Source organism: Cnephaeus nilssonii, assembly GCF_951640355.1.
Source record: "Cnephaeus nilssonii genome assembly, chromosome: 14".
NCBI classification, from domain to species: domain Eukaryota; kingdom Metazoa; phylum Chordata; class Mammalia; order Chiroptera; family Vespertilionidae; genus Cnephaeus; species Cnephaeus nilssonii.
The window spans coordinates 17,892,782-17,917,822 of record NC_137085.1 but is presented as its reverse complement, the minus strand read 5'-3'; the positions used below and the strand labels follow the sequence as shown (position 1 = coordinate 17,917,822).

Here is a 25,041-nt window from a genome sequence, read left to right as displayed (position 1 = left end):
GGCTACCATATTGGACAGTACAGAGTTCCGATAAGCAATGCTAGCCACAGAGATCCCCAAAATCAAAGGAGCTTAATTCAATAAAAGTTTATTTTCATGGCAGCCTTCCAACATTTATTGCTTTCCAACATTTGTAGCTAGGCCATCTGGAACATACCACCTCCGAGGTCTCAGAAGCAGGGAAAGCAAGAACTGGAGCATTATATGATGTGAGGTGACTGGCTGTTGTTCACTATGAAATGTTCATTCTCTATTGATAACCACATACTATTTACATGTACTTTATTAGGTAGATCAAACTCATCACAACCACTATTTTTTAGATAATGAGGGCAACATACATTTTTACTAAATGGTTAAAAAGAAATTAAGTAATCTTCCAAATGATTCCTAGGTTCTATGTATCATTTTTTTCATGCTTTCACTATTGTTTTCCCCAAATTATCCCCTTTCAGCATTCCCATAAATGCAGCTGGCATGTTCTCAAATCCTTCAGTGACGTATTCCTGGTACTGGATTTTACCCTGTATCAAAACAACAACAAATATAATAGATTAATATCATATTCTAAATGATATACTCTTCTTATTGCAACAACAAATTTATCAGGTACATCGCAGGACACTTGGAACTATAGCTGGAGATCCCTCTGCTCTGTGAACTTGCATCACCTTGGGGCATGATCCACATACACAGTGTATGTGACAGGTTACAAAGTACACATAGGAATTTCATAATAGGCACCAGATCACAGCCCAGCAATAGCAGAAACGTCACAAGGAAGTGATTAAGCAATCTCTAAGCTACATGAAAAGTTTTACAATGTAATGATCTCAGAAGAGGTGAAAGTAGCTGGAGAAAGGCGGACCCTGTAGGGTGTGATTTGCGCTCATCCTTCCCAGGACATAGCTTCACTGCTTCTCTCTGAACCCTGAGGAGGCAGAGCCTGTTCAGGAAATGTAAGTGCCATGGCACCTTGATGATCTGTCTTCTCTTCAAGCCAAGATTCTGTGAATGTGTGCTTAACATTCATTTAGTGAGGAAGGATTTTCATTCTCTTTCTCCTACAAGGCTACTGAGTGGGACTAATTCACTTTTTTAAGGGGTCTTATGTAGAGTCCTGAGTTACTGATACCATTTTTACCCTAATGTATTCCAGTGATGGTTTAGCACCCTTTATGGACTTACGGAGGGACCATTTGCTTGAGGTCACTCAACTATTAAGTAGAAAAACTGGCAATTGCACCCTTGACTAGAAAGTCCAAGCTCATTCCTGCACTTGAAGAGGCAAAGTACCTGGAAAGAGTTGAAAGCTATAATCCGGTTTAAAGGTTAAAAGTAGAGGATGAATACTAATATTAAATGTTAATAATGTGGGAATTTAGGGCATAGGATATAGGTTATATGGGAACTCTGATTTTTCTGTAAATCTAAAATGATTCTAAAATAAAAAATATATTTGAAAAAGGGGAGAGATGAGAAAAAAAATTAGATGAGAATTTTGGCTAACTCACTAGTTACTTAAAATTATAATTAGGTTCACCCTGTTAGAGGGACGCATTAGGGCCACCAGCACGGTGGTTTCTTGCTGTCAGCTGTGACTGAGGTAGCGCTAGATTCAATTTCACCAACAGGGATAAAGCGGCTACACACAGGGAACTTAAAAATAATTTCGCTCTTCCCAGCTTCCTGGAATGAGCCCAGCCCAGCACTACAAGTGTTAGCTGGGAAAAATGCCAACCTCCACTGGTTGCCAGAGAAGCAATTTATTTCTTTGAATTGGAATATTCATCTAATGCCTACATTGATGCAGACACTCTAGGTGCTAAGGATACATCAGCAAACAAAATGCATGAACACTGCTGCCTGCATAGAGGTTATATTCTCATGGTGGGAGACGGGCAATAATTAAAGAAGTGAATTGTAATATATGTCACATTGAAAGATGATAATGGTATGGGAAAACGAAAAGGAGGCGCAAGAATGAAGGGGTTTACAGTTTAAAATAGGGTCACTGTAAAAGTTCATTCAGAAGGCAGTTTTTAGCAAAGACGTAAAGGAGGAGCGAGAATTGAGCAGTTACAGAGGGGTAGAGAGGCAAGGGGAGGGATTGCATAGAGTGAGCAAAGTGAGTAAACACTAAGAAATGAAATTAGAGAGGTAATGGGGGCTAGATGGCTGACAGCCTTGTACGTTTTATTCTAAGTGAAATGGGGACTTCTGCAGGGTTTTGAGCATAAGAATGACATGGCTTGATTTGTGCTTTAAAAAATCACTCTGGCTGCTGTCTTGGGAATTATCTGTAAGGGCACAAAGGTGGGACACCAGATGGAAGCTAACACAACATCCCAGACAAGTGGTGGCCTGGACCAGGGCGGTAGCAGTGGAGGTGGGAGGAGTGGTCAGATTCTGTATGTATGCATTCTGGTGAGCCACCAGAATTTTAAAACAGGTTAGCCATGGATATGAATGAGAGAAAGAAAGGAACCAAAGATGATTTCAAGGTTTTTGGACTGAGCAACTGGAAGGGTAAAACTGCCATAACTGAAATGGTGAGGTTTATCAAGGGGGCAGGTTTGGCAGGAAAGATCAAAACATATTTCGTTTTCGACATGTTAAGTCGAAGGTGTGTATCCCACATTCAAGTGCAGCTGTCGAGCAGTCTAGAGCTTGGGAGAGGGGCAGGCAGGAGACAGACATTCAAGAGCTGTCAGCCTACCTACATGTAAAACCGTGGGCCTGGCCCTAGCCGGTTTGGCTCAGTGGAAAGAGCGTCGATTCTGGTCAAGGGCATATACCTTAGTTGCGGGCTCGATCCCTGGCTCTAGTCAGGGCATGTGTGAAGGCAAAGGCAACCAATCCTTGTGTCTCTCTCACATCGATGTTTCTCTCTCTGTCTCTTTCCCTTCCACTCTCTCTAAAAATCAATAGAAAAATATCCTCAGGTGAGGATTAACAACAACAAAAACAAACAAAAAAACAACCATGAGCCTGGATGAGCTAACTAAGGGGTGGACAGAGAAGAAAAGAGGCTCAGTGACCAGTGAAAAAGCCTGATGTGTGGATTTAAGAAAGGGAGGAACTGCAGACAACACTTCCGGGTATTTTGCTATAAAATAGGGAGCAGTGAGATGTACTTGAAGATGTATCTACAGCGTCAAAGGGGAATGGGATCTGGTGTACAATTGGAGGGAGTGGCTCTGGAGCCCCTTACCTCCGAGACCCATTTCATCAATTCGTTCAGAGCCTGCTGGCGGGCATCTCCTTGCCAGCGGCTGACGATGAACCCCTCCATGCGGAGCTGCTGATAGATAATGACCTCTGGGGGTGGACCTGTGAAGAGAAGGGCACATTTGGGCGACAGGGTCCAGGGAGGTGGCCGCGGTGAAAACAAGCACTGACTGTTCTCTTACTGCTCCCCCTTCCATTTCCTCCACTCTTTTCTGATCCACAGGGCTGCCCACCAATCAACTCTGTGGTAGGCAGAATAATGACCCCCAGAGGTGTCCACATCCTAATTCCCAGAACCTGTGAAGATGTTACCTTACAGGGCAAAAGGGACTTTGCAGATAATATTTTTTTTATTTTTTTTAAAATATATTTTATTGACTTTTTACAGAGAGGAAGAGAGAGGGATAGAGAGCCAGAAACATCGATGAGAGAGAAACATCGATCAGCTGCCTCCTGCACACCCCGCACTGGGGGGATGTGCCCGCAACCAAGGTACATGCCCTTGACCGGAATCGAACCTGGGACCCTTGAGTCCGCAGGCCGACGCTCTATCCACTGAGCCAAACCGGTTTCGGCTGCAGATAATATTAAGTTAAGAACTTGAGGTGGGGAAATTTTTGTGTAGTATATAGGTGGGCCCAGTATAATCACAAGGGTCCTGGTAAGGGAAAGAGGGATGGAAACAAGTCAGAGTCCGGGAAAAAAAAATAGTGATGATGGGAGCAGAGATCAGAGAGAAAGAGAGATCTGATGATTTTAGGCTGTTGGCTTTGAAGACGGAGGAAGGGGCCGGGAGCCAAGAAATGCAGACAGCCTCTAGAGCTAGAAAAGGCAAAGAAACAGACTCTCTTCTGGAGCCTTCAGAGGGAACACAGCCCTGCGGACTCATTTTAGACTTCTGACCTCCAGAACTATAAGGGACAACACATTTGTGTTGTTTTAAGCCACCAAGTTTGTGGTCATTTGTTACAGCAGCAACAGGAAACACACATGGAGTCCTCACACAGGTCACAAAGCCAGGGAATGGTCATTCTGGACGTGCCAGAAGCAAGGCCCACCCAAAACTTCCCAAACAGTTCTATAGAATAGAAAGAGGTCCTGAAGGTGGACACATTTCTGCACCACCCGAGAATGAATACCCTCACATTCCCAGTACTTAGCAGGTTCTTCTTGATGGCTTAATGCAGTCATTCCACGGCATAAAGCCATCTCCTTCTGTTCTGTGCTCAGAGGAGATGCAAACCAACTAGTATCCACCCCTGGACTAAGAGCCAACAAAAGAGAAGAGATCGAGAGGCTCAACAGCTCCCATGCCTGCCTCTGTCCTCGCCATTTCAGGAAAGCAAGCGTTAGCCTGAACAGTGGGGTTTCACACTTTGGTGTGCATCAGAATCAGGTGCCGAGCTTGTCAAATTGCTGGGTCCCTCCACCAACTTCCGATTGTGGCTATGGTCCCAGGAGACGGTGATGCTGCTGGTCCTGGGCTCACACTTTGAGAACCACCAGCCTAGAAAAAGCACAAGGCTACCCTGCAGCCTGTAAGACAGTGCTGTTCTGTGTGAGAGAGCAAAGGTTGTATGATTGCCTGGTTTCTTTTCCCGAGGCTCTTACGTGACCAGACACTGAGGGGATGACACCTGAGTATAGTCTTACTAGTTCCAGGAAGTCAGGTGCAGTGAGAAGCGACCATCTATTTCAGCATCGTTGATCACTGCCATCACGCAACCCTAAAAGTTCCCACTTACTACTCGGAAGGAAGGAATATTGGCAGACAGAAAAAAATAGGGCTTCATCCTGAACTAAAAGAAACTGATGCAAAAGGAGTGAGACACGAGGATGAGACACGAGGGTGACCTAAGAGAGGGATACACCCAAATTCTAGATTGGTGTCACAGAAAGGTGCTTCTTCAGAACACCCCCACCAACCACAGTTCTTTTTGGGTTATGGATTGGAACCCTCATTTCCTCATTTGGAAGAGGATCAAATACCATCTCTGGGCTTGTCCACTCTGGTGGGAATGTGGGTTTCTTTATTGAGAACAAAAAATAAATGTGGCAGCAAATGTGGCATTAACGTTGGGGGAAAATAGCACCTGGCTGGTTTGCTCAGTGGTTCGAGTGTCAGCTGTAGACCAAAGGGTCTTGGGTTTGATTCCGGGTCAAGGGCACGTACCTTGGTTGCAGGTTCCATTCCTGGTTCTGGTTGGGATGCGAGCAAGAGGCAACCAATCGATGTGTTTCTCTCACATCGATATTTCTCTCTCTCCCTCTCCCTCTTTCTTCCTCTCCCCCTCTCTTCCTTCCACTCTCTCTCTAAAAAAATCAATGGGAAAAAAATATCCTTGGGTGAGGATTAAAAAAAAAAGTTTAAAGTTGGGGAAAATAAATACTTGCCTCTGAGCTATCCTAATAGTGAAATAGGTTAGAATTTCTAAAAATCAGAAGCAGGGCAGAATCCTATCTGATTAAAATGGAATGGACAAGGCCAGATGACATCTCAAAGACCTATCTGAGCAGCTGAACTTCCAAAGAGTAATTGCTAAAAAGAATTAGATCAAGTTACTCTATCCAAAATATTTGGCTATACCTATCAAGGTGGGGAAACTTTTTTTCTGCCAAGGGACATTTGGATATTTATAACATCATTTGTGGGCTATAAACAATTATCAATTTAAAAATTAGTCTGCTATATTTGGGAAAACATTTAATTAACTCAGCCTTAATGCCTTGGCAGGGCCAGACCAAATGATTTCTCAGGCTGGACATTACCTGCCCGAGTCCTAATTGGACAATCTGGACTATGGTCAAGAAGTACATGCTGCAGCTTTGCTCAATTGGCGGGCAGATGTCTCATGATTCTAGCTTAGCATCAATTAGAAAAATATAGGGGGAAAAGGTCCCTGCCAATAAGACTGCCAAGTGAACCTGGAGTTTCCTTCTTGGAGAAGGTAGTGTCTTCGATTTTTCACAGCTCAAGAGGGAATATATAGGTTGCCTTCTACGGCCCCTTTCACTCTTGCCTCCCTGTCTCAGTGCAAGTTGTGTGTTGTTAACTAGCAGAGCTGTAAGGTCTCATTCCCATGAGTCAAGCCTATCATAGAATGTTTATGTATGGTTGCGTAGATCATGATGATAATCTAGAAGATTCTTTGTTGCTCTTTCTCCTTTTTTTAAAAAAAATATCTTTATTGATTTCAGAGAGGAAGGGAGAGGGAGAGAGAGATAGAAACATCAATGATGAGAGAGAATCATTGATTGGCTGCCTCCTGCACACCCCCTACTGGGGATTGAGCCCGCAACCTGGGCATATGCCCTTGGCCGGAATCGAACCTGGGACTCTTCAGTACACAGGCTGACGCTCTATCCACTGAGCCAAACTGGCTCTGGCTGTTCTTTCTCCTTTTTTTGTACCACAGTAAATCTGTAATCTCACCAATAACATAATTGTTGTAGCAGAAAAGGACGCTGTATGAGTTGTTCAGAAAACCTGTCTTTGTTTCGAGCGTGTTGCTAATAGGATTTGAAGAGTCTCTGGTCCTCTCAGCCATTTATCTCCCCATCTGTAAAATGGGAGGCCTATACACCACCTCTCAGAGATGGGGATCTAATGAATACAGTTCTCTAATTGACACTATTTGTAGACCTCTATAGGTATGGAGGTGGGAAGGGCTCTCTCAGCATAAGAGAGTGAGGAAGTGGGGGATGGAAGGTATGGCAGGGCACAGGAGAAACAAAACGTGGACAATCAAGGAATGGAGGGAGGAGAATGCATGCTCCTTTGCCTTTTAGAGGAAATTGTCAGTTTGGTGAGGCCAGGATGGCCTGCTGCTCTAGGAAGCACTGCCCACAACAGTCTGAAGGAAATAGCAATTTGTTTTCCCCTCCACCCACCGCAAGTCACCTACCAATACCCACACCTCCAGCAATATCCCAAAGATCCTGAAGAACACTGACATTTTACCAGCCAGACCAAGATGTTCTTTTTCTAAATCAAATCATGGCTGTCTTTTTACATTTTTTCCAGAAATAGGTAAAAACTAAAACTTTTAATAACATGTGTTTGGCCCGGCCGGCTGGCATGGTTCAGTGACTGAGTGTCAATCTATGAACCAGGAGGTCACAGTCGATTCCTGGTCAGGACACATGCCCAGGTTGCCAGCTCCATCCCCAATAGAGGGTGTGCAGGAGGCAGCCAGTCAATGATTCTCTCTCATCATTGATATTTCTATCTCTTTTTCTTCCTTCCTCTCTGAAATCAATAAAAATTTATTTAACAATAATAATAAATATTTGTTCTATATGTTCAGATCCTGTTATTTCTCTATCTAAGCTGATAAATACTATTTCATCAAGAATACCACAAAGTCTTTTAAATATTTTGATAGTCACTAACATCTTATTAATATCTGATGCCATACATGTGAATCTTCTCTTTGTCTAGTCTTTCTACAGCTGTGTCCATGTGCAGAAGCTCATTACCTGGGGGAAATGGGCGAGTAAGATTGTAGGTAGAGATGGCCCCACATATAGCAATTCTTCCAAATTTCTTCATTTGGGGGATAACAATATTTGAAAATTCTCCACCTACCTAAACAGGACAAAAACAAAGAAACAAAAAATAACCACCTTAATCTAAACACTATAAGATTCAGGAAAATCATTCATTTGAAATCATCATTTTATATTACTTGTTTGACAGCAACAAAACTGATTGAATTAGCACAGTAGCGAAGAAAATTACATTTGGAAAAAGACAATAGGAACTGGGCATTTCCATTTTATTAAAGGAACATACATTATATAACTTATAAGCTGTATTTTTCTATATTGTGAGGTTCTCTGATCCGTTCAATAATCTCATTGCCCTACCTAAAAGTTTGGAAAAGTACTCAAATACCATATAAAGAACAATGTTGGAAGACTCACATTTTTCACTTTCAAAACTTACTACAGAGCTACATTAATCAAAACAATGTGAGAAAAGAAATAGAGATCAATAGAACTAAATTGAAGTCCAAAAAACAAACTCTTACATTTATGGTCCATTGATTGTGATAAGAGTGCCAAAACAACTCAAGAGGGACAAGGTAGTCTTTTCAACAAATGTTGTAGAACAACTGGATAGCCCCATGGAAGAGAACGAAATTGGACTCCTTCCTTATACCATACACAAAAATTAACTTAAAATGCATCCTAGACCTAAATGTAAGAGCTAAAACTATAAGTCTCTTAGAAGAAAACAAAAAGAGTAAATCTTCATGATCTTGGGTAGGGTAAAGCATTGGACGTGACACCAAGGGACAAAAGAAAAAATAATGGAAAACTTTTGTGCTTTAAAGGACACCATCAAGAAAGTGAAAAACAACTTATAAAAAGAATAGGAGAAAATATTTGCAAACTATATACAGTGGATCCTCATTATTACTGGATTCCATATTTGTGAATTGGACTACTTGCTAAAATTTATTTATAACCTCCAACTCAATATTCACAGGGCTTTCCCTGGTCATTTGCAGACACGTGCAGAGCAGGGAAAGAGATGCAAAGTTACCAGCTAAGGTCAAGCAAGGCCATGGCTCTGCCTTCTTTTCTCAGCTCTCTTAGATCATCAGAGGGTGAAGACAGTAGGGGGCAGTGCAGTTTAGTTCAAGAAGCTCTGCTCCTGAGCCATTTGATGGGGTATAAACTCCAACTTGGGAGGATTAGTGGGGCAACCTCAGGCAAGTTACTTAACAGTTCTCTGACTCTCCTATTCTCTTTTGTAAAATAAAGAAAATGGAAGCTATTGGAAGAGTTGTTTTTAGGATTTAAGATTATAATCTATGTAAGATACATGCATATATGTACATACTTTTCCAGGAGCAATGAATGATTCAGTGTTTGTGTGACTTAATAGAACATAACTACCAGGAATACCAAGAACTGACTATATCCGATAAAGAGACTTGTATCCAGAATGTATGAAGAAGCCTTATGAATAGCCCAATTGGAAAATGGGCAAAGGATTTGAACAGACATTTCTCCAAAGAAGATATACAAATGGCCAATAAGCACATGAAAAGATGATCAATGTTAGCTATTAAAGAAATACAAATCAAAACCACAATGAAATTATCACTTCAGACCCACCAGGATAGCCATATTCAAAATGATGGATCGTAAGTGTTGGTGAGGATGTTGGAACCCTCATATGGTGCTAGCAAAAACGTAAAATAGTGCAGCCATTGTGCAAAATAGTTTGGCATGTTAAACATGAAGTTACCATATGACCCAGCAATTCCATTCGTAGGTGTATATCCAAGAGAAATTAAACATATCCACACAAAAACTTGTATGTGAATGGTCATAGCTGCATTATATAACAGCCGAAAAGTGTAAATAACAAATGTCCATCAACTGATGAGTGGATAAATAAAATGTGGTATATCAATACTATGGAATATTATTTGGCCATAAGAAGGAATGAATCACTGATACATGCTACAACATGGATGAACCTAGAAAACATGCTAAGTATAAGAAGCCAGTCACAGAAGACCACTTTTGGGGGAAAGTGGGAAGCAACTGTTAATAAGTACAGCATTTCTTTTTAGTGTGATGAAAATGTTCTAAAATTGATTGTGGTGACAGTTGTACAATTCTGTGAATATACTAAAAGCCATTAAATTCTTACATTTTAAATGGGTGAATTATATCACAATAAAGCTATTTTTGTTTTGTTTGTTTGTTTAAAAAGGCATATGTGCTTTAGTCACAGATTTTAGATGGAAACTCCAGAAGTATATTCCCTGTATAGTTACTTTGTTAGTAAATCAGATTTTAAGTCTAATTTGTACTTACATTATCAAAATAACAATCATAACCATCAGGGGAAGCTTTTTTCAATGTTTCTTCCAAAGACTTTATTGTCTTGTAGTTAAAGGCAACGTCATATCCAAGCTTTTTAAGGTAGGCAACCTTATCATCAGACCCTGCTGCTCCAACAACTTTGCAGCCCTAAGCAGGGAGGGGTGGGAGAAGGAAATCATTTATAAATTACAAGCACAGACCAACTCCACCCTCCTAGTCCAGTAAGGTCAGGTTCCCCAAGAACACCTTCTGAGGTGCTGAGCCACACATATGAGAATACCACACATATGAGAATAAGTAACATTAGTCCCTGAACCATCCTACAACCCAAGAATAACTTCAGCTTGCCTCTGACTGCCCAATAAATCCTTTCTATGTTTATGATGTTTGCAGTTCATTTCAACCTGCTGGCTTGACAACATATTTATTTGTCTCTCTTGTAGGGTTTTTAAAAAATTAATGTTTTGTATTGATTTCAGAGAGAGGAAAGAAGAGGGAGATAGAAACATCAATGATCAGAGAGAATCCTCAATCGGCTGCCTCCTGCATACCCCCCACTGGGAGCTAGCCTAAAACCCGGGCATGTGCCCTGGCTGGGAATTGAACTGTGACCTCCTGGTCATAGGTCGATGCCCAACCACTGAGCTATACCGGCCAGGCCCTCTCTTGTTTCTTTATTTTGGAACTTCTCTTCCCTTGCATGCTATCTCTTGGTGCAGTCATCCTTTAACTATTATTTTGGCTCAGTTCTAGGACTCTCATTTCATAAATAGCCCTCCTGGTAACTGTCCCCTTATTGTTTGATTTGGCCCAAAGCATTGGACTAAATGCTGCTTAATCTGCAAGACTGGATACTATATTGGCACATAGAAAGTAGCTCTTCAGAAGGCTCTCTTATATTCTGAATGGATCGTGAAGACCAGAAGATGAGCCACTGTGCACTTTCAGTTAGGGAAAGACCTTTGGGTTCATACATGGATCTGTACCAACAATGACTTCTCTCTACATACTTTCCCCATTTTTTCATGATTCAAGAAAAAAACTCTTGCAAAAGCTCCATCCTCTGTCTTTTGTCCTTCTAGCCTTATAAACTCACAGGATGAAACTCACTTATGACCTCAATGCTTCCTTCGTGCAGATGTTTCGCACCCTTTCTATCCACATGCAACCACCAGGTTTTATTCTTTTTCCCCCAAATATCCTAAAAGCTGGTTCTGATGTCTAATCTCTACCTTTGATGCATCACAATTTCCATCTGAATTCTTGTAAGGGCCTCCTAATTGGACTTCCTGTCTCTAGCACTTTGTCCCTGGAAACTATGAACCAAGGCAATGTAACTTCTCTAAAATGAGGAACTAATTCTGTCTCTCCTTTCAGGATTAAGCTTTTTAGTATGGCAGTGTCCAGTGGGGTTTCTAAAAACAGGTTTAGGGATAAGGCCTATCAAACTTTTGAAATAAATATGCCTTACAGTTTAAAGACAACATTTAACATTTGATTATTGGAAATATTACTAATTTGTTTTGTAAGTCTGGCATAACCCAAGCTGAATATTGATAAGTTCAGAACAGAAAAAAACCAAAAAACTCCAAACCAAACTCGTCTATAAATATAGATGCAAAAATTCTGTTTAAAATGCGATCAAATAAAATTCAAAGGTACAAATCCATAATTTCCATAGGTAAATAAAGCTTATTCCAGGAATGCTAGAATGATTCAATACTGGAAAACTAATGTAATTCATTAACTGCAAAGTAAACCTGATAAATGCTGAAATAACATTTGATAAAATTCAATATCTATTCATATTTCTTAACTTACTTGTAAATAAATTCTTCCTGTAACCTCTAAGGTAGCATCATTTCTTTTTTTTTTTAATATATTTTATTGATTTTTCACAGAGAGGAAGGGAGAGGGAGAGGAATAGAGAGTTAGAAACATCGATGAGAGAGAAACATCGATTCAGCTGCCTCCTGCACACTCCCCACCGGGGATGTGCCCGCAACCAAGGTACATGCCCTTGACCGTAATCGAACCTGGGACCCTTCAGTCCGCAGGTCGGCGCTCTATCCACTGGGCCAAACCGGTCAGGGCGGTAGCATCATTTCTTATTTGTATCCGAAGCTCCCGTTAACACTGGAGACCACCCTGAATCCTTGGCTATTGGTTATAGTCCTGTATGCATCTGTATTTTACTTAACTCTTTCCCTAGGAACTAGGTCCTGATTCTACATCCCAGCCTCTGGCAAAGGATCAGCTTAGCCAAATCACCTTGGAACATTCCTCTATGTGACTCATCCTGACCATGTCTGAGCTGCCTGCTGCCCACCATCACATCAGATCTCTTGAACACAGACACCTGCCTAAATCAGAGCAATGTTTACATGCCCTAGGTACCTCCTAGGAGTTGGCCCCACCGCTCTGGGCTGACGGCAGTAGCCGTTGCAATGGGGCCATGTGGCTTTCTTGATTGGCTAACCTCACGTCCCTCCTTTACTGTTGGGGACAACCATAAGGAGAGAAGGTAAGGCTGTAACAAGAAATGTTCAGCAGCCACTATGAAGGAAGCCTGGCTGGTGTGGCTCAGTTGGTTGAGCATCTTCCCTTGCACCAGGAGATTTCAGTTCGATTTCTGGTCAGGGCACATGCCCAGGTTTCAGGTTCAATCCCCAGGAGTGGGCAGCCAATCAATGAGTCTCTTTCATCATTGATGTTCCCTCCCACACCCCTCTCTCTCTCCTTCTCCCTGCCTCTCTGAAATCAATAAAAATATATTTTAAAAAAGTAATAATGTTCATTTTTTTCCTCATTCTCCCATTTCTTATTCATTCCCAATCTTCAACTTCTAAACAAGATCCACTAGACCAGTGGTCGGCAAACTCATTAGTCAACAGAGCCAAAGATCAACAGTACAACGATGGAAATTTCTTTTGAGAGCCAAATTTTTTAAACTTAAACTTCTTCTAACGCCACTTCTTCAAAATAGACTCGCCCAGGCCGCGGTATTTTGTGGAAGAGCCACACTCAAGGGGCCAAAGAGCCGCATGTGGCTCGCGAGCTGCAGTTTGCCGACCACGGCACTAGACTAATCTCCAAGACTAGGGAAGGTCTGCTATGTTCACGGCTGCATTCCCAGTGCACACTGTGGGTGCTGAGTATCTGCTCCTGGAGGAAGACACTTACCTTGATCTTAGCTATCTGCCCCACAACAGAGCCCACGGCTCCTGCTGCTGCATTGACCAAGACCGTGTCTCCACTTTTTGCACCACAGATGTCGAGCAGGCCGAAGTAGGCTGTTAGGCTGAGGAAAGAAAATTAAGGGTATGTGGATAAATTTGTTGCTTTCCCGTATAACTCATTCAGGTGTATCCCAAAGACCTTCTTAGACTGCCATGGGTCTAGGTAAAAGAAAACAATAGGAAATGAATATTACCATCCACTAATGGTCCACCTCCTCTTTCCTTACCCCTTACCCCAAACAGAAATAAAGATGATGAGACTAGGGTGGGAATGGAAAGTTGGCTGGAAGGGGACTACATCCTGTCTATCACCAGGTTAAGTCTTGGGGGTGAAAGAAGATCGGTCCCCCTTAAACTTTGGTCATCCAAGAAGAGAGAGCTTGTGCCTCATTTGCATCTAAGTCCTAGGGAGATGGAGAGCTTCATGGGGGAAAGTCTCCCTGTCATCCCGGTGCCATAGCCACAGAGCAGATGTAAAGGTATGAGGTGTCTAGGCGTGACAGGGTCAGAGAGAAACACCTGGAGTTTCCCCATGGCTCCAAAGCAGTATGGGAGAACTTCTGAAATTTCCTCATCTCACTCCAAGTAGGATGTCAAAGTTAGCTTGCAGGGGAAGAATTCTAGGCTTGCAAAGATACAGCTCAGACAGTACTGACGGGGAGTAGGTGAAGAAACCACCACACCTCAGTGGATTGCTGGCTTGGAAGAAGACGTGGTTGAAGACACAATGGGAAAAGTTACACTTTGAGCAGGAGGCTAGCCTCAGACTGAGAAAGATCAAGCTCAAGAAGTTGTTGTCCCCCTTTTACTGACACGGAACTTGCATTCGCCCTTGGAGCTTTGCATCAACCCTAGGGAGAAGATAAAGGAAATGCGGAGCTTGAAACCTGAAATGATCTGAGAAATCACTGAATTTACTGAGGCTTTCTTTTACTACACCAGCCAAAATAAGGGCTTGACATAGAAATAAAGTGCAATAGTAGAAACATTTTGAGTTATGTTTTGCACCCCTGAGTCTGAGCCCACGAAATCCATACCCATTATGGTGACTGTTAAGCCACTTTCAAAATGTCAGACAAATTCATGTAAAGTTGTTTCTATATAAAACAGAAACTACAGCCCTAACTGGTTTGGCTCAGTGGATAGAGTGTCGGCCTGTGGACTGAAGGGTCCTAGGTTCGATTCCAGTCAAGGGCATTTACCTTGGTTTCGGGCACATCCCCAGTAGGGGATGTGCAGGAGGCAGCTGATCAATGTTTCTCTCTCATCAATGTTTTTAACTCTCTATCCCTCTCCCTTCCTCTCTGTAAAAAATCAATAAAATATAAAAAAATAATAAAAATAAAATGTGATTTCTTAAAAAAAAACAACAAACAGAAACTACATATTGGCATAACTTAAGCTTCCTGGGCCTCTACTCTTTTTGGGGTCCATGAGAGTTGAGCACTGAAGGGAAGGCAGTGAAAGGCATAGGGAGCACTTTATCCAAGGACCCAAATATCTAACTAATAATCCCTTAATCCAGTGTTTTTCAAAAGAAAGAGGGAGGACAAATGGGGGAAAATGAAGGAAGGAAGAGGAAGAAAGGCAGGAAGGAAGGGAGAAAGGTGGAAACGGAAGGAAGAAAGGAAGGAAGGAAGGAAGGAAGGAAGGAAGGAAGGAAGGAAGGAAGGAAGGAAGGAAAGAAAGAAGGGACAGGAAGAACTTCCTGAGGTCAAGAGACACCTGGGCATTTTAAATCTGTGCCAAGCAGAGAGACTGCACAACTACTAGCATAATCTGTGATTCATCTTCGTTATTTAATGTCCAGCTTCTCTTGCTCCTCAGGGAAAGGTGGGGAAGGATACAGATGCAGAAAACCAAGGTAGACTGAACTCCTTCCCTTTTAGAATTCTGAAATGGAGGCAGAGACGAGTGATGGGTGAAGCTAGGACCCCCCAGGGACAGGGGGAGCTGGTGCCTTTCGTTACCATTTGCCAGCTGCTTGAGAGGGATTGTGCCCACGTCGCGTCTCACTCCTGCTTCCTCTTTGTACCTGAGTGTCACTGACCTGATTCCCCATTTTTTTCCTTTAGTTTTAAGGCTAACTCGAGCCTAGCCCACTCTTCTATCCTTCTTAACCCCACCATCTTCTCTAATCAGCCCTGAACCTATAATGTCTTATCTCTTCTTAATGACCAAGTTCTGGACAAACCATTTTGGAAATACGGAGTGTCAGGCACTCAAACAAATGGCATACAGGCTCAAAACTCACCCTGGCATGCCGAGTGTTCCCAGCATCAAAGACAGAGGTAATGTGTTTGGCCACGCTGCAGGCTGCTTCTGCAGTTCGTTTCCGTCAGAAATGGAGTGTGATGTCCAGCCTGAAGGAGCCAATACTACAGTTCCTTTTGGAAAGGCTGCGTTTTTACTTTCCACAACTCTGAAAGACAAAGCACATCGGACCTGTGAAACCTCTGGCCTTCGAAGAGAATGGGGATGCTGTGTGGCTGTGTATACAATGAGCACTGAGGTGGATATTCCACGAAGGAATACCCCGCCCACATGTCTCCAGTTAATTCTTAGCCATAGGTCTCTCCTTCTTCTGGACAAACTATAGGGGCCATCAGACAGGGACGCTCTCAACTGGCCCAGCATCTGTCCCTGTCCTAACCCACTTCTCTTCTATCTAAGCAAGAGGTGTCCACCTCTGTCTCACGGTGCCCTGGACGCCACCTGCTTGTGTTCGTCAGGGGTCACCCTCCAATTCTGAGCCCTTCCTCTCTCCTGAATCTGTAACATTTCCTCCCTACTGTCCCTTGCCCTCAGCGTAAAAGCATGCTCAACTCTCTTTTACAATCCCATTTTCTCCCTCCCTCCTTCCTCTCTCTTCTTTGCTTCCCATTCACTTGATAACCCAATGCAACACCCCCACTACGCCACTAAGGTCACAACAACCCCCTGAGAGCAAAATGCAGTGGACACTCTTCATTCATTATCTGATTTGACCTTTCTACTGTATTCAACACACTGTGCCACCTCCAACTCTTCCCCATTGGTTTCCAGGGGTTCGTCAGGCTTTTTACCTCTCTCTCTAAGCTGCTCCTTTTTTTATCTGATTTGTCGATTCCCTTTCTTCCATCGTCTCCCACTCTTACCATTCTTTATTGTCCCTCCCCAAGATCATAAAGTTATATAACATACATTTATTTTAGAAAATTCAAAACATATAAAAGTTATCAGTTCTAATCCTATGAAACAAAGGTAACTTGTAATATATTGCTGTATTTTCTGGCAATCGATATATTTTTTAATGTGCATATATTATGTGTCTTTACATAAGTGAAGTAATTTTATGTTTTGTAATCCAATTTTTCTCTTTCAACATCATACTAATCTATATAACGTATACTTTTTCTCATATTAGTAAGAATCCTTCAAAAACTATAATGAATTTAATTATTTCCCCATTATTAGACATTTAGACTATTTCCAGTATTTTTCCTGATGTAAATTACATTTCAATTTATATTCATAAATAAGAATTTGTTATTTCCTTAGACAGTATTTCTCTAGATGGAATTACTAGGGTAAAGAGTATCAAAACATTAACTGTTGCTGGATATTGCCAAATTCCTTTTGAGAAGGTTATGCCAACTTTTGCTTTTACACTTAATGTATGAGAATATTATAACAACATTTCCATTACTGGGTATTATGTAAAAAAAAAAAAGACTGGCAACTCAGTAAACACAAATACATGTTCATTCCTTTGATTGTTAGCAAGAAATGAGTAAGACCTACATGAAGAAAACTGTTAATAAGCCATAACACAAAAATGGATAAGTGGAGAGATATAACTTGTACTTGGAGAGAAATATTGGAAATATAGCAGTTCTCACTAAATAAATCTATAAAGTTACTGAAGTCCCAATAAAAATCCAAATAAAATTTTAATGAATGGTATAACTGGCTATCATTTGGACATAAAGCAAACACTTCGGTCCTTATTCCAAAATAAAAATAAAATAATTCAAAGATTTAAATGTGAAAAATTAAAGTATAACATACTAGAAGATAAATCTTTTAGCCATTTGGTGGGAAGAATGCCTTTCTCATCATGCAATAAAACCAAGAAGCCATAATTACAAATATTAATAATGGTATCTCATAAAATGTTTAAACTATGATCGGATATAGAAGAAAGATAAAGGAAAACAAAGACCCAACTACTTGCAAAAGTCATATTCCTAACAGATGAGATGAAAAGACCTAAAGGGCAAAGCACATAAACAGATATTTCACAGAAGAAATAGATCATTAATTTACAAAAAGAATGTCAACATCACTAATAATGAAAGAAATGCAAATTAAACTGGGCATGAAGTATCAACATATTCTTCTCATATTGCCAAGATTGATGGTAAGCAATAGGCATATAGGTATGTAGGACACAGGGTGATTAATATGATATTGGTAGGAGTGGATACTCATATAATCATTTGGAAGAGCAATTTATCATCATCTCTTCATGCCCTGGCCATTTTGGCTCAGTGGCTAGATCGTTGGCCTGTGTAATTGGGGGTCCCGGGTTCAATTCCGGTCAAGGGCACATGCCCGGGTTGTGGGTTCCATCCCCAGTTGGAGGGCATGCAGGAGGCAGCCTTTCAGTGGTTCTCTCTCATCATTGATGTTTCTATCTCTCTCTCCCTCTTCCTTCTTCTCTGAAATCAATGAAATAAAATTAAAAAATATTTTTAAAAAAATTAAAAATGCATACCTCCTTTGACCTAGAATTTATACTTCTGGAAATATAATGTAAAACAATGTTCATCAAAGTGAGCAAAGAATACACAGACACACATATACATATTCCTTGCAGAACTATTTGTATTTGGGAATGGTTAGCAGTAGTGGATTAGTTAAATGGCAGATAGCAATGGCATAAATTGCAGCCATTAAAAGATAGGTAGTATATTTATATCCTACCAACAAAGGACATCCATAACATATTGAGAAAGGCAATTTGCTGAAGGGCATTTAATCCCATTTTGAAAAATTACAGATATTAGTATGTGTACTGAAAAAATTTTGAAATAATACATTCACAACAGTCCTCTCTAAGGATGATGGGAGAACTTCAGTTTCCAAGATACAATGTTTTTGTTTTATTTTAATTTCTACATAATAATTATAAACTGGACAAATATAATTTTTTTAGTAATTAAAAGTAAGTATAGCAAAGTGAAGTTGAAATGATGACAATTTCACAGCCTTTCTTCCCTTCCCATTAGTCAGGAAAAGAACAGAATTCCCACGTTGCTTTGAAGATCAAACAATGAGTGAACTACACAAGCTGAAGAAATTGTGACAGCAATGGACAGAGACAGGGCCCAGCAGAAGGTACAGGGGAGACATATTTCCCAAACACTGGGATAAAGGGAAATAGCTACCTGGCCACTTGCTCCCCCATCATCGTATCACCCTCCTTCAATTTTTTGGCCGCCAATCTGGAAAAAAATAATTCATGCTTAATACATAAGAGCATCTGGGAAAAACTGTCTTGAGTTTAAGACAAATGGAAAACCATTGGGGAAGCGTGTGCAGAAACCTGGACTTGCAATTGGTGCCTAAAGGGAGATGGACAGACTTGTGGGACTGAACCTTTAATCTGTGGGATCTAAGATAGTGTCAGAATCAAGTTGAATTGCAAGCACCCAGCTGATGTCTTAGCTTTGCATCTCTATCAATCAGCTAGGAAAAAAATTATTTAAAGGAAAGATGACTATATGGATTACCTTGGCAAAAAATTACTGAGGAGCCCTAACCGGTTTGGCTCAGTGGATAGAGTGTCGGTCTGCGGACTGATGGGTCCCAGGTTCGATTCCAGTCAAGGGCATGTACCTTGGTTGCGGGCACATCCCCAGTAGGGAGTGTGCAGGAGGCAGCTGATCAATGTTTCTCTCTCATCGATGTTTCTAACTCTCTGTCCCTCTCCCTTCCTCTCTGTAAAAAACCATAAAATATATTTTAAAATAAATAAATAAACTTTAAAAAAATTACTGAGGAGTGTGTGACCTATGAAGGCTTTTATTCTCTTCCCTCCCAGAGAATTTACTGAGTACTCAGTTTGAGTCAGCTACAGATTATCCAAATTACAAGAATATAGGGAAATAGAAGGCAAGAAAATCCAGTTTTAGTCTCAGCATCTTCATCTACTCAAATTATTTGCCCGTAGTGAAATGGAGAAATTGGAGATTGGTTTCTTTTTTCTTTTAATTTTTTTCTGGAAGCAACTCTGGTGAGCAATGAGAGGCAAACTGTAAACATTAAGATAGGAGATAATTGTAAAATAAAGAGGCCAGGGTAATTCCTCACCAAGCTTCTCTGGCCTTTGCCTGCAAAAGATGAGCACCCACAAATCCCATCACTCTTACTGTACTGGGAGAAAAGTGACTGTTTTGAATCAGTTGGATATTTTAAAAGATGAACAACTTTAACAAAGAGTCTAATACACAATATAAGAATTCTTAGGAGGGAAATAATACCTCATGTAAGGATCCACAGTGAGGAACAAAGCTTCCAGCAGGACCTCTACAAAAGAAAGCAACCCATAGGCAATTAGAACTAAAGGCCTGATGCCTTTGTGGTCTCTGACATCCTAAATAAACACAGATCGTCTTTCAGCTTCAGGGCTGCCCTGATGTTGTTGATCAGCATCATCACATTTGCATAGCACTCCAAGCTTTTCATGGGTTACTTCATATGATATTCTCAACAATTATTGTTTCAACACTTTATTTAAGTAACTTGCCCCAGGCCATATTTGTAACCACTATGTTGCAGTGCCCACATAGGGTTTCATTACCAGTTCCAGTTAGTATTAAAGAATATGCATGTTGTTAGCCTGACCCATATGTAGACATTCTATGGAATTTATTTTATTTTATTTTTTACAGAGAGGAAGGGAGAGGGACAGAGAGCCAGAAACATCGATGAGAGAGAAACATCGATCAGCTGCCTCCTGCACACCCCTCACTGGGGATGTGCCCATAACCAAGGTACATGCCCTTGACCGGAATCGAACCTGGGACCCTTCAGTCTGCAGGCAGACGCTCTATCCACTGAGCCAAACCGGTTTTGGCTCTATGGAATTTTGAAGCTGAGTCCTGGCTATCCCAATTTAAATGGGGTTATCCATGCTACTTGATTACATGCTCTTTTCACAAAGCTTACTTACCTGTAAACACCTCTTATAGACACTCCTTAGAGTCTGCTCTACAAAGCTAATTTTCAAACATGTTAAATCTCCCTTAGATTTCCTTAGGTTTGACTTGACCATTTAGTTCCCTCAAGTGGACAGGAGGCTCCTCAATGAAGGATGAGGGTTTTTAGGTTTTCACCTCCTTGTCTCTTCACAGGGATAGTCTGAGCTCTGCATACAAACTGTCTCTACCCCACTGTCATCATACGGTTCACCAGGCCAGAGAGGAAATCCTCCCATCGATCAAAGTCATGAAGAATAGCCCTAACCGGTTTGGCTCAGTGGATAGAGCGTCGGCCTGTGGACTGAAAGGTCCCAGGTTTGATTCCAGTCAAGGGCATGTACCTTGGTTGCGGGCACATCCCCAGTGGGAGGTGTGCAGGAAGCAGCTGATCGATGTTTATCTCTCATCGATGTTTCTAACTCTCTATCCCTCTCCCTTCCTCTCTGTAAAAAATCAATAAAATATATTTTTTAAAAAGTCATGAAGAATAATACACCCAAGCTCAAGTGTCAATTACCAAGAAAAAAGAGAGATCCAACATGACATCGAGGCTTCACACAGAGGACTCTGAAAAAGTCTCTGTGGCAGATTGAGAATGGCCGCAAATATCTCCCATCTCTGTGGGAGGGCCTCCCTGCCAATCCTCTCATCAAGAAGTCTATTCCTACCCTAGCTGGTTTGGCTCAGTGGATAGAGCATCAGCCTGCGGACTGAAGGGTCCCAGGTTCGATTCTGGTAAAGGGCACATGCCCGGGTTGTGGGCTTGATCCGCAGTAGGGGGCGTGCAGGAGGCAGCCAATCAAAGATTCTCTCTCATCATTGATGTTTCTATCTCTCTCTCCCTCTCCTTTCCTCTCTGAAATCAATAAAAATATATATTAAAAAAAAAGTCTATTCCCTTTCCTTGACCTGGGCTTGGCTGTAACTTGCTTTGACACGTTTACTAGCAAACATGACATAAGTAGAGGTTTGAAAAGTACTTGCAGCCTGCCGATTCTTGCTGCTCTAGATTCAGGAGACCACCGTGGAAATAAAGAGCTCAAACTAGCTTGCTAGGAAGGCCACACAGAGGAGAACCGAGGCCACAGAATTGTGTGCTAATAAATGGCTGTTGTTTGAAGTTACTAAGTCTTGGGGGAGTTTGTTATGCAGCAAAGTTTAATCGATACAGTGACTTTCCATTCAAACCATATGATATGACTTACCTCCATTTTTTAAGGGTGGGAGTTCAACTGTCTTCAGCTCAAAGTTACTATTTGTAGGGCTGCCTTCAAAGTGCTTCTTCAAGGTCCAGCTCTTAGCACGAACCATCCTGAAACTCCTAGAACATAGTAGTCAAATGTCACGAAGGGACTGGATTATTATAGCTTGCTAGTCATTGCACTGAGGCCAGACAGCAGGGCCTACCCATCACTTACTCCTCATCATTACCATTTAGCATCCATCACACTTGTTTAGTATTCACTATGTTTTTGTTGCTGTGCTAAGCACTTCACATTCATCATTTCATTTTATCTTCATAAACTAGTGGCCCGGTGCACGAAATTCGTGCATGGGGGGGTTGTTCCTCAGCCCAGCCTGCACCCTCTCCAATCTGGGACCACTCGAAGGATGTCCTACTGCCGGTTTACAGGGATCAGGCCTAAACCGGCAGTCGGACATCCCTCTCACAATCCGGGACTGCTGGCTCCAGCTGTTCACCTGCCTGCCTACCTGCCTGATTGCCCCTAACCACTCTGCCTGCAGGCCTGTTCACTCCCAAATGCCCCCCCACCAGCCTGATCACCCCCAACTGCCCCCCGTGCCAGCCTGCTCACCCCCAACTGCCCCCCCCTGCTGGCCTGCTCACCCCCACCTTGCCTCCCTACTGGCCTGCTCACTCCCAACTGCCCCCCTGCTGGCCTGCTAACTCCAAACTGCCCCCCCCACTGTCCTGATCACCTTCAACTGACCCCCACTGGCGACGTGCTCACCCCTAACTGGCTCACCCCTAGCTGGTATGCTTACCCCCAACGGCCCCGCCCCCCACCAGCCTGATCACCCACAACTGCCGTCCCATCCTGGCCTGATCACCCTCCCCCCCCCCCAATGACCCAAGCTCCCAGCCCCTCCTTTTTTTCTTTTTTCTTTTTTTTCAGCACCTCCTTGAGTGGAGGCCAGGGCCGGCTGGAAGCAAGTATCTGGGATTTATTTATCTTCTATAATTGAAACTTTGTAGCCTTGAGCAGAGGCCAGGGCCAGCCAGGGCGGGCGGGAAGCTTGGCTTCCTCCATCGCCGGGGGCAACCCAAGCCTCCTTCTTGCTCCAGCTCCGTGGCTGCCACCATCTTGGTTGGGTTAATTTGCATACTCGCCCCTGATTGGCTGGTGGGCGTAGTGGAGGTATGGTCAATTTGCATGTTTCTCTTTTATTAGTGTAGCTAGAAGATAAACTTCCCTATAGAATGGGCATTGTTATTATTAACAGCATACAGTGTACAGAAGAGCAAGCTGAGGCTTCCTTGGAAACTTTCAAAGCCAGGAAAAATGTAATCCAGCACAGAAATTCTTCCCAGCCATCACTGGGGTACTGAACACCTACCTGGTGTGCAAATATTCAGTTTCTTGCCCCACATGAAACAAATCCTAAGAAATATTGTCAAACACAAAGAACAGACTAGAAGTCCATGCCCATCTTTCAAATGAATAGAGCAGCGATTTCCAACCTTTTTCATCTCCTGGCACACAAACTAATTGCTCAAATTCGGTGGCACACCAAAAAATGTATTTTTTGCTGATCTGACAAAAATAGGTAAAATTTTGATTCATTCACAGTGGATGGCGGTTGTCATTTTTTAACAAATTATTTCAGAGAGCAAGGGAGAGGGAGAGAGAGATAGAAACGTCAATGATGAGAGAGAATCATCAATCGGCTGCTTCCTGCACACCCCACACTGGGGCATGCACTTTGACCTGGAATCCAACCGTGACCTCCTGGTTCATAGGTCCAAGCTCAACCACTGGACCACACTGGCCTGGCTGTTGTCATTCTTAAATTTGACAGTCTAAGGGAAAAGAGGTCAATGCCCCTGACTAAATAGTCAGGTATTGCATTTTTTAAAAAAATTCCTGCGGCACACCAGTAGAAAATCTCAGAGATGGAGCAAGGCATTCTAAGAGTCTCGGGGACACTGGAACAGCACCGGGTGGCGCTGCTGCTCCGCCCCGTTTGCAGGCGCGAGTTTTCCTGGGCAAACCGAACGGGAAATCAAGGATTTGTTGGGGTTTAACTTTGCTCCCACACAAAACCGAGAGGTCACCCACACTGCTCTGAATTGCCCTGCACCGCGTGGGAACCGCGCCCTCCCCATCAGTGAATCAGCCGCTGGCGATGTCCTGCGGCCCCAGCACTCGCCAGGGACACTTGTGGCCTGGAGGGGAAACATTGCAAGAGGAGCGGCCGGACCCGTCCCCTCCCACCCGCAGCCCTACGGTGCCTTCTGGTTTCTTTTCCCCCGACGGCAGCAGCTGAGAATTGTGAATTCGCCGCCGTCCGGGAGCCCCTTGGAGAGGGCCTGGCCGCAGGGGCGCGGGGCAGTTCAGCGAGCATCCCCCCGACCCGAGCAAGGGGGGCCGGGTGAGTGCCTGGCACACCCGCCCCGGGCTCCCCCGTCCTCGCCCCGCTCCTGCCCGTGCCCAGGAACGGAACTCCGACCCCCGCCTTTCCTCTCCTTCCACCCGCGTCCCGGTTTCGCAGCCCCGGGGCAGGCAGCGAGGCGGCGCCGCCGGGATGCTCTCCAGCCCGCGCGCTTCCCTCCAACACCCCTTCCCTTCCCACCGCTCCCAGAGCGGGCCGGGCGCGGAGGCGTCGGGACTTCGGGCATCGCTGCCTCCGAGCGCAAGGCCGGAGGTTACTCGGCCAAAGGAGGCGGGGAGCCACGCGCAAACCCTCCGCCCAGGGGGATAGAAACTCAGCCGGAGGGAAAAGCGTGGCCGGGGAGGGGGTCTTTACTTACTGGAGTCCGCACGTTCCTCTACCCGGAGACAGTAGTTGTCACTACGCAACGGGGCACTCCCGCCTCTGTTTATGTAGCATTCCAAGGAGGGCGGGGCTTCCCCAGGGCGGTGAGTGTGTGTGTGTGTGTGTGTGTCTGTGTGTGTGTGTGTGTGTGTGTGTGTGTGTGTGTGTGTTTGTGTGTCATAATGATGCAGCAGAAAGTGGGAAGAGCCGTGGCAGGTCCGGGTCTGGACCAGTGCTGGCCTGGTCCCCAGGCTCCTCCTCACCCCTGCAGCTTGTACAGCACCCACGCTCCCTCCTCCTCCCCCCCCCCCCCCCCCCCCCCGCCATGGGTGCCCGCGGACAGGTGCCCTGCCCGCCAGTCCCAGTTGGCCTGATGAACTCTTACTTGCCTTTGATGAGCCAAGTCAAGGGTCACCTCCTCTGTGTGTCCTTTTTAGACGCTTTCAGGTGAAAGTGAGCAATCCTGCCACTGAGGG

At 43.3% G+C, this 25,041-nt stretch overlaps 1 protein-coding gene across 1 annotated transcript; it reads right to left on the bottom strand.

The window, feature by feature from the left end:
- Positions 1-87: 87 nt before the first annotated feature.
- Positions 88-24,624, bottom strand: PTGR1 (prostaglandin reductase 1). The gene is made up of 10 exons (XM_079790965.1): positions 24,561-24,624; positions 21,772-21,887; positions 19,847-19,892; positions 18,752-18,808; positions 15,574-15,741; positions 13,264-13,381; positions 10,072-10,227; positions 7,711-7,819; positions 3,215-3,333; positions 88-524 (listed from the first exon to the last, which is right to left on the bottom strand). Exons 2-10 carry the CDS (start codon positions 21,875-21,877, stop codon positions 414-416), a joined length of 990 nt encoding a protein of 329 aa, XP_079647091.1. The 5' UTR covers positions 21,878-21,887; positions 24,561-24,624; the 3' UTR covers positions 88-413.
- Between the last annotated feature and the right edge of the window lie 417 nt (positions 24,625-25,041).